General features: G+C 40.7%; 1 protein-coding gene across 8 annotated transcripts in view; it reads left to right on the top strand.

Annotated features, from left to right (window-relative positions):
• Nucleotides 1–17,126, top strand: part of FAT3 (FAT atypical cadherin 3) — a 418,659-nt gene that overhangs the window by 394,612 nt on the left and 6,921 nt on the right. For 3 of the 8 annotated variants that reach the window (XM_042792184.1, XM_042792182.1, XM_042792187.1), the window contains 5 exons: nt 6,345–6,498; nt 7,515–8,170; nt 10,290–10,403; nt 14,032–14,091; nt 16,711–16,746. In XM_042792184.1, the coding sequence (XP_042648118.1) occupies nt 6,345–6,498; nt 7,515–8,170; nt 10,290–10,403; nt 14,032–14,091; nt 16,711–16,746 (1,020 nt within the window). Of the gene's footprint in view, nt 1–6,344; nt 6,499–7,514; nt 8,171–10,289; nt 10,404–14,031; nt 14,092–16,242; nt 16,319–16,710; nt 16,747–17,126 lie in introns of all 8 variants that reach the window. The other 5 variants (XM_042792190.1, XM_042792185.1, XM_042792186.1 and 2 more) reach the window with 5 other exon arrangements.

Consider the following 17,126-nt stretch of genomic DNA (forward strand, 5'->3'; position numbering starts at 1 on the left):
GCACTAGGAGTGTGCCCACGCTGCTGCCGTTAGGGTTTGTATGGGTAAATGCACAGGTATGCAAAAAGCATTGCCCCAAAAGGAGAGTTGGCACAGGGCTAGTTCACCCATGCTGGCACTTTCTGTCTGACCTCTCTGCAAATCAAACAGGGGCCCAAAATGGGGATTGTAGTCTGCAGGAGAAAGCGTGGATAGCTCAGATGCTCTGAGACATCACAGAGATTACAGAAAAACCTCTCTGCTTTCAAAATCTGGTTTCTGGGCTAATGACAGGAACCTCTGCTCACACTCGTGTGTTCACAGGGGTCCAAATCAAGTCCCACAGCAGCAGGGTATGCCCAGCATTGTTGGAGGTTACAGAGAAGGTACTGAGTGTCCAGGGACGCCACAGGGAGTTCCCATGCATATGTAAAAAGGGCTGGGAAAGGGAGACAAGCACTCACTAGCTCAGGAGACTCCTAGCAGAGTTATATACAGCTTCAGGACAATTTTCTTGGGAGACACTGGAAACCACAGCCCTGAAATATAGGCCACATTCTTCCAGAGTTTTCCGTCCCTACCCATAGGTACAGGTCAGTAAAGCTATTTTTAAAGAAAGTTGTTTGCATTTTGAAACCTGACAAACAGCATGACTTTCAGAAACAACTTGGTTCTTTGGACTGAAATTTCCCAAGAAAATTCAACCAAGTGTTTAAAGTGTGGTTAAACTATAAGCTGCTGAATATGATGTCTTAAAATGGGAAATGTCACACAGCCTTAATAATGTAGTGGTGTTACCAGGTCTGCCAATAGTAAATGTATGTTTATCTGCATGAATAGCAACATGAGCAATCAGAGCAATAGAAAGCTTTACTGCAATCAAATGCAAACACTGTGCCAAGGTTTTCAACCACAGAGAGAAACCTCATGCTAGTAAAGCCTGCAATTATAAGTATAGTTACTTCCTTTTAGTTTGATCAGTCCTATATACATCTGGCTTTGATTGAAGTAAATGGCTTATATGAGTAGGCAATTTTATTTGAACATGAAGCATTTGTGCAGAAATATCTACTGAGTCAAGGACTGTGGGCAGAGTGTGAGGACAGAAAGTCATCGCTTTCCCCTCTCCTCACTTTTTCATTTTTCCTTTTTTTTTTATGAACAGAGTTAAAATCCAAAGGGAGGGGAAAATGCAACCTGGCACTTAAGTGGTGGTTTTAATACATGTTCTGAAGCATGTTGGAAACATTAACACACAGGTGGTTTTCAGGATTAGTTAGTTCATAAGAATGACACCAGGGAAAAATGAGTGTATTAATATACCATGATCATGAACTGACCTGGTCTTACTTATGTTCTTGATCTTGCTTTTTCACACACACAAACAAACCAGCATGCTGTAATGTGAGCATACCAAATGCACATCAGTTAATTTTTAAAAGCTTTTTAGAAATTTTGGGGGTTTTAATCTTTTTTATAGCTATGCTTTTAGACATCTGGATTTAAATTCACACTTTCAAAGCACATACATGCCAATCCTTTCATAGAAAGCACCAGTTTAACAAAGACTGAGGTTCATTTTCATACCAACGAGTGGCAAGAGGCAATCATCTGTTTGAAGACAGATAAGTTAAATCTGAAGTGGCAGGAATATGTATGGCTGAAGAACACACAATTCTTGAAGATGGCCTGGTATGTCTATAAACATACCCAAATACATATACTGGGAGAGGTTCTCTTCACCTTCAGTTCTTCTCACTGTTTAACTTGCCATGAAATGCTATGTGAGCAGGGCCAAGGGCAAGCCTGTTTCAGGACATTGAATTTGTCAGGTCTAGCTGCACAGCGGGGAAAGAAACTACATGGGAAGATCAAATGAAAAAGGCAAAGCACGTAATAGATAAAAGCCAGATCTTTTTCCATGTGATAGATAGAAACAGGAGCATACACATGTTCAAAAAAAGAATTGGCAGCAGTTCGGAGCATCCTCTTTAATAAAGCCAAGTGAACCTGAGGAGAGACAGACATTCAGATGCTCAGACTGGGAGTGTTACCAACAGAGATGTTCGCTGCACAACGGCATCCCATCTGCTGGTGGCACCGTGCCTGCCTTTTGCCACTGTCTCTGCTTATTAAGTGCCAAGCAAACATAGGTATAGGCAGGAAGCCTGTGTAGTGTCCTCACTTACAGCACATTGCTCTTTGGTAAGGTCTGGGCTGAAAAATCCCTTTTCCTCTGGACAAGGACATGCCAACAAAGCAGGAAGAGAAGCTGTTGGAGTCAAAGTGAGAAAGTGAGATGCAGCTATACAGAGAGGACTCAGATTAGTGGAGGAGCATGAGACAAGCCTTATGAAACAACCAGAAGGTGCCAAACTGTATAAGCAGGAAAGGGCTATGTCTACATAATGGTTTAGATCACAGATGAGCTTTGGTGTGAATCTTCTGATCATCCCCTCTCAGCGTGCTTTGGTTCCTGCTGTGGAGAGATGAGGTCTTGGAGGGCAGGACCAGGCTTCCCTCTGGATGATACTGAGCTGGAAGACATGCACCAGGAGTGCAGCTAATGTGATCCTAAAGCCCTGAAATGTGTACACTGAGGGAACTGGGTCCTCAGAACCAACTGGTTTGATCCACAGACCCACCACCATTGCTCTGCAGGGCTTGCTAATGTAGATACAGCCTAAAAGGGCTATATTGTTGCTCCTAGGGCAGCTCTTGCTACAGGCAATTGTGGCACACACTGAGATCCCACCCCAGCAGCATTGTACTTGTGTTTATCAGAGCTTTCTATCTTTTACCAGTGGTTTTCTCTGAAGAAATACAGTGGTGGCATCACAAAATTTGCTGCCTTGGAGAATGCAAATCAATATTTTCCAGCATCAGTGTGCAAAATTAAATATTCCTATCTCTTGGAGGGAGCTCGGATGGACTGTATGATCTTAAATGTTGATGAATTTCCAATATTTCCAGTACCTTCGTTGTGAACAGGAGAAAGCCCTCAATTGCTTGAAAGGGTTTTATTGTCCCCTGCTGAGAGGACAGGGCACTTAGCCTTTTCTTCAGCTCTGTTGTCCTCAGACATGGGAAGTTTATTATTATTGTGCTAAACAGATGGGAAGAAATACATGATACATTACCTGGATATTAAATTAAAAGTGTAATAAAAACTCTTTGTTAGACCTAGGATGCACTTCTGGTCAAAAGGGTTTTCTTTACGATGGCACTTTGTCCATGTCCATGTGGCTACAATGTGCAGTAGCGGGCAAAATTACAGCCTCTGCTGAGAGATTTGGAGAAGCATAAAAGGTCTGGCAAGTCTGCTGGCTGAGTCAATATATGCTGTGTACTGAGCCATCGTATCAGCTCTTTACTACCCTACTCCATGAATTTTGACATATGCTTTGCTGTGTTGGAGACCTCCCGGGTGAATGCTCTGCAGCTCTGAGCATGTGTGTCACGGGAAAGTTCTGTGTCTTTTGCCAGTGTCTCAGAGTTGGCAGGTGTATGGCAGTGCTTCCAACGGGAGGAAAAGTCAGTGATTCATATTCTCATTTAATACTGTCTTGCTTTATTGTCTTTTTTATTTCTAACTTTGATCCCTAGACTTAGAATCTGTACTGAATACTTCAGTCTTCTAATATTGGAATGTGTTCCACCATCATTAAATCAAATTCAGTCAAAAATGTAGGCTTTCAGAAGCATACTTTTCAATTTGGTCTTGCTCATACATTGCCTGATAGAGCTCTGACCCATCTGGAGCATTCTGTTTAATCTCCTCTTAGTATGAAATGTTAATAGAAGTTAATGCATCTTTAATATAAACAGTAAGCAACAATAATGATGAATAAATCCATGTTCCTTTTATATTTAGTGTTAAAAGGATTACTTTTTTTTACCAAATCACTATTTCTTAAGTTTTTCTGCAGTGAATAAATGTATCAGAATATGTTACAGACTGAAAACCCAGAACTTAATCAGCTGAAACAAACAGAAGACATTAAAAGAAAGTGATTCAAAGGCTTTATCTTACAAATGATTAACAACTAGTAACTTAGGTACAGAAAGTTGTTTTTAAAGTCGCTTTAAAGTTATGTGGGTTTAATATATCAGTTAGCAAATAGAACATACCTATTCTGCTATTATATAAGGCAACAGATACGTTTATGAATAAAATGTTTTATACTGGAATTGAACATTTTCATTTCACTTAAACCCATTAAGACCATGAAAATATGTAAAACATTACTGCAAATTTTTGAACTATAGATGTCACTGTTCAGTCATAAAATGAAGCACTGAAACAGCCTTATTTATTCATGCTCTGATTTCTACCTACAGTATTTCTAGGTCAGCTACTTTGCCAACTAACAATAAATCCTTCATAGGGATGGCATCAAAATGCAATGACTGATGCAGTCACAGTTTTGTAATTCTTCAGACCGAGGTCTCTACAAGTCCAGAAAGTTGTTCATATTCTCTGGGTGAGATGTGTGTAAGACACCAAAAAATAATCCCATCTTGCTGACGTTGACCAAATATGTTTTCTAGGAATCCCCAAAGTCAAATCATTTCTCTTCTTAACTCTGCAACCTTCAAAACAGCAGTGCTTCTGTCTCCCTTCTTGTAGCAGGACAAAGAAACAGCATGATATTTGAGTATCTATTTAATTTATCTTCAATTAAATAGGATTGGACTCTTGACTGAGTACACCAGCAAGTCTCCAAGTTTGTTCTCTAAAGCCTGTCCTCATGAAAGAATTCAATTAGAGTAACTGAACAAGGCAAATTGAACCAGATAGGACATAAAAGATGTGGGAGTCTTAATGCAGAATTGCTTTTGCCTCGTGCCTCCACTGGGATTTTCCATATTGTTTCTGTGAAATTCTTTTCCTCATAACTGTACTGGAAATTCCTGCCTTGTTTCCTAGAACAGTGGCTTTTAAAATATGTGGGGTTTGGGGTGTTATTTTTTTTTTTTTCAGATGTATAGATATAGAAAGTTTTAAAAAATATGTTCAAAAAGCTCACCACTGAGGGATGATATTTCAGCTACATCATCTTGATCTGCAATAATTTTGACACTGAATTGAGTAGCATTCAATCATTTCAGCTCTAACTCCAGGAGTATTAATGGCAGGAAGGTTCCTTGTTCCAGTTGCTTAATATGGTATTTTCAGTACATATATGAACTCCGTAACTGGAGCTTGAACCTTGCCTACACACCTTTTGGGGGCATTTGGATTCTCTAAGTAGTTTTTTAAAAAATCAGCCAAAGTTTTTTACAGATACTTAAGAAAATTTTATTAGTTTAACATCTCTAATCTAGGAGTTTTTCCATCCCATTAAGGGACTGCCTCAGCCATCTCATGGCTTTCAAAACCTATATGTTCCTTGGGTTTTTTGAGTGAAAAAACACTTGTATTTCAATATCTTCTTCACAATATAGAGAGACATACACTGCCTCACTGGATTTCTTTGTGATCTTAAACAAAGTTTTTATTAACGGCATTGTGCCACATGAAATCAGAAGGGGGGGGGGGGGGGGGAAGGGAAGCAGGGGGGAATATTTGTCATTCGATACTTGGCAGAGTGAACTGATGATTTTAAAAACTGGTTTTTACTCTGATGTTGTTCCTCTGTTGGCAATAAATGTGGAAGTAGGACTTGGATACCTTACAGGGTCCCCTTCCACCTGAGTGGAGTTATGTCTGATGTATTGCAGCCAGTGATTAATCAGTCTCTTAACAGCACACACTGCACATAATCAGCTCTGATTAGGGCTGTCATTGCCCAGTTCAGCTGATATTATGGAGTTTATAGTTCATGCCCAGATGATACACTTTATGTAAGTGGCAAGTATCACTACCAAGTGTTTTATTACTGTCATCCCTACTGTGTTGTCCTTGTAAAAGGCAGATGTGGAAAATCTCTCAACTCATTTATTTGTTCTTCAGTGAAGCCCCTAAAGGAGTGTGGGCTGCCTTTGTCAGCAAATATGGTTTGTATTTTCAAAAATACTGGGAGATGCATCCTTGATCTAGAATATTTCTTGTGACCAAAGTTGTTCATGAATGACATTTATTCTTATCTGAATCATAACGATCAGGATGGTCTGGGCTGCAGCAATTCCTCTGGTCCCTGGTTCTAAACATGAGACCCGATAGTCCAGACATCCCAGATAAACAAACTCTCTACCAGCATTAGTATGGACCACACAGACATACCAGAATGAGTATAAACATTCCCTCTCCCCCTACAGTAAAATATATTTTTTGGAGTAAAGTAGCCCAATGGATCCCCTTGCTTCTAGGAAGATACAGTGGTAGGCTTCTAATTTATTTCTTTGTGTCCCTCACCTCCTAGGCTACCAGTGCAATTGCCTCTCCCAGTTTACGGGAAGAAACTGTGAGTCAGAGATCACAGCCTGTTTCCCAAATCCCTGCCGGAACGGAGGCTCATGTGATCCCATCGGCAACGCTTTCATCTGCAACTGCAAAAATGGCCTGACGGGAGTAACGTAAGTGACCCTCTCCAGATGGGCAACAGGAGCTTTTCATTCAGTGATGGCGTTTTTATTGATTGGGCATATTATAAGTATAAGCAAGTATAAGCTAATGACAGGTGAGAAATCCACAAGGCCTGCATTCAGAAATGTTTTTCTGAACTTGACCTCCTAAATTATTATTTCAGGTTGTTATCTCTAGACAGTTGTAACTGAGATACACACACCTAAGTTTTAGATGTTTTTTGAGCAATCCCATAAAGACAGTGGAAACTGCTAGGTAATCTTTTTGTTTGAAAATGGACCCGTTATTTCATCACCTTAGCCCTGATATAAAAGCCTAATTTATTGCATTCATTTTTTAAAATCCCTGCCTTGATCATATACTTGGTGTGAAAGCAGAAAATCTCCTGACCTGCCTATCAACATGCTTTTTTCTCATCTAGTTTGTCTACTGCCTGTACTTTTTGTTCTGCCTTTTTTTGATCACTTCTTCTTCTTTCCAATTCTCCTCTCTCTTTAAGGTTCCTGTTCATTTTTTCCCGTGCGTCTCTAATATTTGCTCATTTCATCTCCAGCCCTTAATGATTTTACACAGTCAGTATATCCTCTTCTCTTAAATAAGTACTCTCTGATTTTTTTACTATATTTTTCCTCAACTGCCTTCTCCTTTAATTTTCCTAATATTTTGTATTGAATCCCATGGGATGGTCCAAAAAAAATTTTAAAAGACCAATACTGTCTATTACATCCAGTGAGCTTCATTAGGGTCAAGAAGCCTTTTCCTATCAGATGTATTAGATTCTTATTTCGTTCTCAGTATTTCCATGTTATTGTCTTAAAAAGCCTTGGAATAGCTGTAGAAAACATTAAATACCATTAAATAATATGATAATTATAAGATCATTTGCCAAGCACCAGCAAGATGTTAATTGTAATGGTACTGCTTTGACAAGATAAGTTATCGTGTACAAGCTGGGCTGTTTGCTAGATGTTCTCCAAAATCCAAACTCCCCTTTTCTTCTTTTAAGGTGTGAAGAAGACATCAACGAGTGTGAAAGAGAAGAATGTGAAAATGGTGGCTCTTGTGTCAACATATTTGGTTCATTTCTGTGTAACTGCACCCCTGGGTATGTGGGGCAATACTGTGGTCTTCGCCCTGTGGTGGTTCCCAATATACAAGCTGGGCATTCATACGTTGGCAAGGAGGAGCTGATAGGAATAGCTGTGGTCCTGTTTGTCATATTTGTGTTGATCATCCTCTTTATCATCTTTCGTAAGAAAGTATTCAGGAAGAACTATTCCCGCAACAACATCACACTTGTACAGGATCCGGCTACTGCCGCCCTGCTCAACAAGAGCAACGGCATCCAGTTCAAGAACATCAGGAACAGTGGAGACAGTAGAAATATCTACCAAGAGGTTGGGCCTCCCCAGGTCCCAGTGAGGCCTATGGCCTATACCCCGTGCTTCCAGAGTGACTCACGGAATAACTTGGACAAGATAGTGGATGGGCTTGGCGTGGAGCACCAGGAGATGACAACGTTTCATCCTGAGTCCCCTCGAATACTGACAGCCAGGCGGGGGGTGGTGGTGTGCAGTGTGGCTCCAAACTTGCCCGCCGTGTCTCCCTGTCGTTCCGACTGCGATTCCATCAGGAAAAGCACGTGGGATGCTGGGACAGAAAGTAAGTACAGCTGCATGCTCGTCTCATTCTTCCCTACCGTAGGTAAGGGCTCCCTGCAGGGTGCAGCAGGTACAGTGTCACAGGTACTCTCGATGCTCCTACATCATACGCTTGAAATTGTTACATTTCTCCAAGAAGTGATTTGGTTTAATTTTGAAAGGTTATAAGTAAACTAGGCATACAAAATCTCTACGTCTATGCATTAAGTATGACTAAACACGTTTATTTCACTTGTTCACAAAGCACATATGAGTAAGTGCTCTGAGCATTAGTTCTTCAGGTGATACAATGCAATCATCTTTTTATTGGAAAAAAATAACTTGGGGCAGAATTCTCAAATATAGACTCTGCTAGGTTTGGGCAGTTTGTCTCCTGGGGGAGTTAAATTTGCTGCAAGAAGCAATCCTGTTTTGTAATGGGGACAAATGGACTAATGTTCTCTACTCCCAGTGTCTATGAAATTAAGCAGAAAATCATGCACTGCTTCTTACAAGATCACCTTTTCAATCCACTGCATTCACATCTGCATTCAGTATCAGTGACCCAAAATTTCTGATCCCCACACTTACCCTATTTGTGTTCTGATGGTTTCTCACCTGATAACACAGTGCCCCCTCCATTCCTGAACAAGTTGCTGGAGATGCAGCAAACTTCACGTATTCTGTCACAGCGGGCAATACCAGTTTGCTGGGGCAAAGTTACAGCCCTACATTGTCTACCCTTGCAAGTCAGAACATGTCATATGATCTGGGAATTGTTTGCTTTAGCATACAGGGGGTTTTTAATGATGTTTTCTTTTTTTAGTAGTTTTTCCTAATGCATCTTCAACCCCCCTGCAACACAGCCTTAACCAAAACTGTCAAATAAAACTCCACGATCCAGACACTTCCATAGTCCCATAGTTTTAGGCAATAGGAATTGAGGAAAAGAGCGAGGAGTCTGGCACTGCCTCATACCTGTGCCCGGACCTGCACATTTTCATCTAAGGCAGCACATTGACTAGGCTCTTCTACTGAAAAACAGGAATGAATTTTCATTTCTTTAGGCTGTATTTCACGGTTATGTTGTGGTTGACCTTTTTAACCATTAAATATAGTTTTGCTGATTGAAAGCATCAGCAGACCAGCCCCCATACGTGCTCTGTTCTGTATTCTCCTGGGTGTTTCTGCCACAGGCACTGCTGGTATCTATATGAATTTCTGCACAGCATGAGGCCACGCCATGGAGACAGACCTCAGCTGTCAAGGAGAGGGAAGCAGTGCAGCATCGCTACTGCAGCACTCGCTCCATCTACTACATTCCTGCTTCTCAGCAGGAGCAAATCAGCCCTTTCTGTCTGGAAGTGCCCCATGCTGGGTAGAAATATCTACAGCTAGCAGGTGGAGAGCTGTACTTACATGTTTGCAGCACCTGAGCTTGTTCATTTGTAATTAGCTCAGGTATCTATCTTGGCGCTTACTATGGAGGATAACTTTTTGTGTTCCTTATTATCACTCATATAATTTGTAGTTGAATGTGTCTATTTATGTGTGTTTAATTACACAAGAATTTATACCACAGGCTGCAGTTACATTTCTGAACTGTGGAAGAGTTGTCAAGACTGAATGTCCCTGATGAAAAGCAATGTAAAATGAAGCATACTATTATATGTCGGTGGTGGAGCCATTAAAATCTGATCCAGGGGCGACTGATAAGAATAAAGAGATGCACAATAAGTTTATTGAGCATTGAATGAGCCTTTAATGAGGCTCTCAAATTAGGAAATGAACAGTAAAGATAAATGCAACTGTAATCTCTTGTATAAGATGTTTATACTACATTTCTTCAGTCATCGTTTTCTTTACTGCTGAGAATACGTCACCTAAAAAGGCAATACTGAATACAGATGTTTATTCCTTGAAAGACTCTTTGGACTTCAAACGCTTCAAAAGTCTAGGTATCTTCATCACCTACCTTCCTGACCTATAGGTCATTTCCTCTGTCTGAAGGAAATAATTTGATTCTGACAAAAATAATAGAAGGCTATTTGTTGGTAGGATTTAAATGGCTCCGTGGTATAAATAGGCAAATGTGCATACCTAGAGAGTTCCATTTTGCTTTGTTTTTGCTGTCAATGAAGGTAAAGGAGTTGATGACGCTGAAGAAGTGACCTGTTTTGCAGGAAGTAATAAAGGCAGCAACTCTGAAGTACAGTCCCTCAGCTCCTTCCAGTCTGATTCCGGTGATGATAATGGTAAGAAATGTTTTTATCATTATTATGCTAGCAACAAAGCTATTTCACTCTCTAGTATTATTAAAAACATTTAGGTAACATCTAGAAAATGCTTTAATGATGCTAGAAGTCAGAAAGTCCTGGGTTCAAACATTCACTTTATGTCCATTTTTTAAATTATAGGAACATAATTAAGCTCTTGATGCTTGGTGCTGTTGTATCAGTACCAAGCTTTACAGTGTATTAGAGGTGTGATAAAGCAGAGTCACATTGCCAAGCTGTAAGTTGACTACTACGTTGCAAGTGAAACAGTAGAATTTCTATCATTTTCCCTCTTGGAAGAGGGTGGCTTTCGTGTTTCATCAGTCAAATTAAAGGGAATGTCAGTGCCGTTTGCCAGGTCTCATTCATGGTCCCAGCAAAACTCTGCTGGTGCTCAGCAGCAGCAATGAGTGGATGAGCCAGTCCCTGGTGGCTTGGCCTCTCCCTGGCAATCACAGCTCAGCGAACAATAGAGCACCATTAAATCCTTGCACAGTGCATGTTCATTGCCTGCTCCCATGTCCTACATCATTATCTCAGTGGGTGACATGGGCAGAGCCATACACAGCCTGAAAGAGGCCTACAAAGTCAGAGCAAACCTTTGTTCCTACGGCCCATGTATGTTGAGCGTTGAGTCTGAGAAAAGGCAAGATGTTTCTGCCAGGGAGGGATGATGGATGTCAGGAAAGCCTCATTCAGATACACAGAAAAAGATTAGCACAAAGAAACTGTACTTAGTTTCCTCAGCCGCCAGTTAATGAACTGTCTGGAGACTCAGTTCCTCAGTCATGTCATGCAGCTCTTCCCTAGGTACTCTTAAATGTTGAAAAAAGCACTTAAAGCAAAGTGCACTTGCAGTTCCTTTAGGTTCAGCTATGGCTGAAGAATCATAAGTATTTTTGTCAAGTTTCTCAGTGCTTTTCTGCCCCTGCACCGAAAAGAAACCCTTTGGTGTTTTTTAAAATAATTAATGTAATTATTATTATTTTAATAATATATATTTATATTATAATTACCTTTAGAATAATTATTCAGGTGATCATTTATTGTACACAGTTACTTTTTTTAATTAGGATTTTCAAGCATCTGATCCTGCCCCCATTTAAATCAGTGATGCAGTACTCACTGGAGCTGGATTGGACCTTCTGTGCCTGCTCGTTTTTTGTGAAAGCTGCATTTAAAATATGACCTTTAGAGATAACAATTCTAGTTCAGGGTCTAAACAAAATCTGTATCTTCAGGGTGAATGAGAGAAGAAACTTAAATCATCTGAGTCGTTTGCAGAGGTCAGTGCAAGACTGCATGCTCTGGTTTTCTTGCTGCAGCAGGGAAGGTTTGCAGTGAAGGAGCCTAAAACATAAACACAGGAATAAGTAAGCATATACATGCTCATATACATATACATAGCGGATATCCCTCTTGAAGCCATAAATCCTTCCTCTTCCTGTCATTTTAATTCTTTGCACTTCACATCCCTGCAAAGGCTAAAAGGTTGTCATTGAAACCACAGCAGAAGCAATTCAGCACCCATACTCTTTGGGGACACAGGACAGGCTGAACCTTCTCCAAACTTGTTCCTCCAAAACCAAGAGCAATGCTGCCAGGTGCTCACACAGCCCGCTGTGTGTGCCAATGACTATGCCAACAGTCTTGTGAAACTAGTTAATCACTTGCAACTGAGGAGACCTGTTTTTCACCAGAGAAGCACTGGGACGCGTCCCGCCAAAGGTGTGAACAGCCCTATGCTGTTCAGTTTGTATCAGGTGTGGGTAGCCTCCACTCACCCCCTCCACGGTGCTTGGAAACTTCTTTTACTGGGTCAAATAGAGGTTGTCTTACCTTACAAACCCCTTTGAGGTGTGATTTTAAACCTCCTTTTATTTTTTCTACCTTATTTCTATTGCATTTAAATTCCTCAGCTCCCCTAGTCTAGCTGAGAGTGGTTAGCAGTATTTTTTGTGATTAAAAAGCAAAAACTTTTACTAACGACAAATTTAAAAAAAAAAAAACGTTACCCACTTTCAGTGATAATATTTTGAGAAATCACTTCAAAGACAGGTTACAGGTGTGCATGGTAAGATATTTTGAATGTGGGGGGGGATGTGACAAAAGTGCATTTTTAGGTTAGTGTTTCACTGCAGGCTGATGGATGGTTGTGCTGGAAAGTCCAAGGAACTGCTGTTGATGACAGCAATTTTTACCCCAAGAAATGCTATATTTGGGTATTGCTTTGTGCTGAGCTGCCTGGAGCAGAAGTTTCCCTCCCTCCATGAACATGCTCTGCTCAGCTTCCATCAGAGCCAACCCTTAGTTTCAATGAAAACTCTGCTGGCCCTGATTTTTGACCTTCTGTTTTTCACTCTTGGTTGTTCTCCTCTTAGGGTTTATGACTGTCCTCCATCTCTTTTCCCAGCAGCTAATTACATGGAGTCACTTATTCTTCCATAATGGTTTTTATGCATTAGACAATACAAGTCTCCCCTGTACAACTACCAGTGCTGTTGATGACATAAACATGCTCAATGTAGACATAGAACATGGTTTCTTTGGTTTATCAAGGCTCTTTTTTCCAAGCTTTCACAAGGACTGAGGAAATTGGATGAGATCCTTGATCCCATGCCCAAAATTTAACAAAGACAACAAAATACTCAACATATATTTGAATGGCGCTATTACTGTTAACAAGTCTATTGTCTGTCTGAAACAAAAAAGTATGTCTTGACCAACATTCCTGGTCCCATTCTTAGCCTGATCAAAAGCAATCATTTTTTTCATAATTAAAGACAAAGGAAAAGGGATGGGCCTGGTACAGAGCTTTCCCTCTGGTTTTGGTGGGTTTTATTTCAGATCCTCAGAAGTAGGGGTGTTAGTTGCTACAAAATGCAGATCATCTAGAGAACCACACATTGTAGGCCTGTTTGACTCCACATTAAACAATTTCACAATCTGTATTAATAATTTCAAGTGAAGAGTATGTTTGGGTAAAATACCTGCAGAGAATACACAAAGCATTTGTGAAAATATTCTGTCAAACGCAGATCAAAATTTGAACCAAACCTACTTGGATGTGTCCTCCTAATTATAGCAGTACTGCTTAACATCCCAGAGGTATTACATGGCACAGCACAAACAGTAAATAAAACATTCCTCTTAGGCAATAGATTGATCTTAGCACCATTTCAGATAGTGTGATGGTCTAAAAGATAATAATCCCTTGGAGCACATGGCAGTGTCTCTGGAGACCTTTAAGCAAGAATGAATTCAAAATTAGTGTCAGGTAGACAAGATACTGCTTTGGTTAATTGAATCAGCTGGCCAATCTGCTTGAATTTATGAGGTGATACACATCATCTCATATGCCTTGCTGGAAATGCTGGTTTAGAATTTATCACCACTCTGAAAATGTATGGGATTATCTGAAATGAAATGTCTTGCAACCCACTGCATAAATCATGCATTGGTCAGCAGCCTTTTTTTTTTTTTTTTTCCCAATGTCAGTTCTGTCTGTTTGAGAGAATTTATTGTGGTAACATATGATGTGTGTTTTAAATACTAACCTGAAGCTGTCCTTCCCTCCCTTTATTTTCTGCTTTCCCTCCCCTGCAAGCTTCCATAGTGACTGTCATACAGCTTGTCAACAATGTAGTTGACACTATAGAAAATGAAGGTATTTACATTTTTTTCTTTCTTGTTATGCAAAAATGCTTCCTCTTTTCATTGTGAAACATTCCAGCAGAACCTCACTAAGCTACACTGACCAGCAAACCTGTGGCAGGGATTGGGTTTTGCAGATCAGCATGTTCATCAGCAAGCATGAAAACACCAGAGGGATGTGCCACAAACTACCTGTGGATAATTGCACATGGTAGAAAAGGTGTCAAGACCTTCACCCTCTTCTGTTTAAGTCAATGTTTTTGCTTGCTTATTCCCATTGACTTCAGAGAAGATTAGGTTGATAAAGGAGCCAAATCATTGAGATTATCCTGGCTGCAGAGACTGGGAAGCAGAAGACGACACAGGAAGGCTGTAAAGTGTCCCAGGCTGCAGTAGAGTCGAGTTATGCACTCATTTGGGACCACATGGAGAGGAGAAAAGTGGTGATAGGCAGGTGGCTGGTGTCTCCCAGGCAACACTGTCAGACAGAAGATGCGTAGACACAACTCCATGGATGACATGTGGCAAGGTAGCCTGCCTGCCACTGCCTGTCCCCTGGGGTTGATGTGCCCATTGAATAGAGCATGGCAGCTGGGCCCAAGGACCCAACACTCAGCTCTGCCACTCACCTCCTGGGTAACCTCAGGCACATCATGTTACAAGTGAACTGGTTTCCCTGCCTGTAAAACAGGAATATCACTATTTTCCTCTTCTGTAAAGTACCAAGGAAATGTGATGTATCATAGATAAACATAAATTTTATTTATTTATATAACATTTAACTTATCCTTGGGACAATGTCAGCATCAGCTCAAGTTATCCACAAATCCCAATTTTCATCCATCTTTAGCAAATTTAAGCCAGGTTTTGCAGACTTCAGATAATCCAGTCTACCTAATGCTTAAACACGATCAAGTAGATTATTTCTATGAAATTACTGATTTTTTTTCTTGAGCCAGTGTCACGGTAATTTTGAAAAGCACTTTTACTCCTAGCTAGTGATGTCACCAGAGTATTTGTCTATAGTATATCTACTAATTTCCTGAAGTGTAAAAGCGCCATTCTTCTTACTATCAAATAAAATGAACTAGGCAAGGTTAATTCAAAAAGAAAGTCCCACTCAAAAAACAAGAAAATAACCTTGAAAAGAAACCACAGACACTGTAAATGGCCTTGACTTCCTAAATGAAATCTTAAGCAAACACACTGGCTCCCCATCATGCTCTACAGGTCACAAAAAGCCAGTCTGGCAGCAGTTTCAAGAGGCTGTAACTGAAAATTCTTTGTCCACTTCCCCGTTCCTTATATGAGACTTATGAATCTTGCATTCTCTGCCACGGAGCTGGTGAAAGCAGTGAATAGTTACCAGCACCGAAGCTCCTGGTGCACAACAGGCAAAATCGCTGCCGTGGAGCCACGAGAGGTTGGGGCTCCTTCTCCAGGGAGCTGCTGGGGGTTGTGCGAGTCAGAAAATTAGTGAGGTTCTCCTGGATCCTGAAACCACACAGCTTGGAGAGACCTGACACATCTCGGGTGCAATGTCATTACACTGACCAAAAGACAGCAAAATCTGCTTTACAAACAAGAGAGAAGTGAAGAAGGACAAGAGTGGTTAGGGCCGGTTCAGACACTGCTGCCAAACCTGAGTAGCCCCAACCCTCCTCACCCCAGACTAACGCAGGGCAGGTAGGAAACTACTGTCTGGCTATGGAGCTAATGAAGAAATCACCATGCACCATGTGGTGGTAAGCAAGGGTAAGAGTGGTGTTATTAGATGGAGGCCTCGAGAATAGTCTTCTCTGTCCTCTTCTGTGGTTGAGCCCTAGAGGTTAAGTACTGTAATTCCCTAAAGGTCTATTTATCTGGCCAGACCTCCTCCAGCAATGCAGTCCAGAGCCCTTGCCCAGTGACTTCTTGCATGAAGCCCAATAACATGTGGCTGAACAAGAGCATCTCATCTAGAAAACGCTGCAGCTTATTCCCCGCTCTTGTCTCACATAAAACCTCTTTCCTTGCTCTCTCCCCTACCCCTGCACCCTCTCCATACTGGAATGCCTCCCTCCCCACCAGCTAGCATGGCAGTGCAGGTGGGAGGTGGGTATGGGGTTGTGAGGCATTGTAGCTGACAGCCCCATTAAATGGCTTTGTATTCTATTCTATTCAGGTTCTTATACCGTGCCCATCACCATGGTATCTGAGCCCAGGTGGGCCCAGATTTGTTTGAACCGGCCCTGAGAATGGTAGATTCTTATTTTTCTGTTTCAAAGTGAACAAGTGAGAGAGAAATGTACTTTGCAATTATAAACCGTAGAGATGGTGGATAGCCCTTTTTGTATTAAGAATTCAAACTCGAATGTAATTCCATATCTGTTCAGTGAGGGTAAATAATTAAGATATGATAGAAAAGGAATATAATACACAACATAATAATTTCTTTATGTATGTCTGCATTTGACTGGGCAAGCTTATCTTGTATGCTAAAACAAAGAACAATTAAAAATCCTATTAAAATGACACCCAGGCAGCTGTATTTTAGAAATATGCATGCAGAGTTTTGTATTTTCACATGTAATACAATGCTGGTAACAAGCGCCAAGTTACCAGTATTTACTTTTCACTTTGTATCTGACAGTGTCTGTTATGGATCAAGGACAGAACTACAACAGAGGTGATTTTTCTGAGACACTTTCTGCCTGTAGAACTGGGCTGGGGTGGGCAGGGCACTGATTTGACCTGTTTTTTTCTAGAACTGCTTCATGTGTCCTCTTTTTTTTTTAATTCTATTGGGTTCAAATACTGCATGAGAATGGCCAACCACTTTCATTTCAGGATCCAGTTTTCAGTCGATCAGATTATTTGCTTGCACACTTTCTTTCTTGAAATGAAGTCATTAGAGGTGGAAGGGGAGACTAGATGTGATACCATAAGCATGCTGACTGCATTTATAGAGTTTTCCAATTAACTGTGAAAAGCATTAATTCAGAGATTTTTGTCATTTTGATTTTTGGACTCATAGTTTCTAATACAACCCAGTAGCATCCTGAAAAG

The sequence above is a fragment of the Tyto alba genome, unplaced genomic scaffold (assembly GCF_018691265.1).
Source record: "Tyto alba isolate M040663 unplaced genomic scaffold, T.alba_DEE_v4.0 Super-Scaffold_2, whole genome shotgun sequence".
Classification (NCBI taxonomy): Eukaryota; Metazoa; Chordata; class Aves; order Strigiformes; family Tytonidae; genus Tyto; species Tyto alba.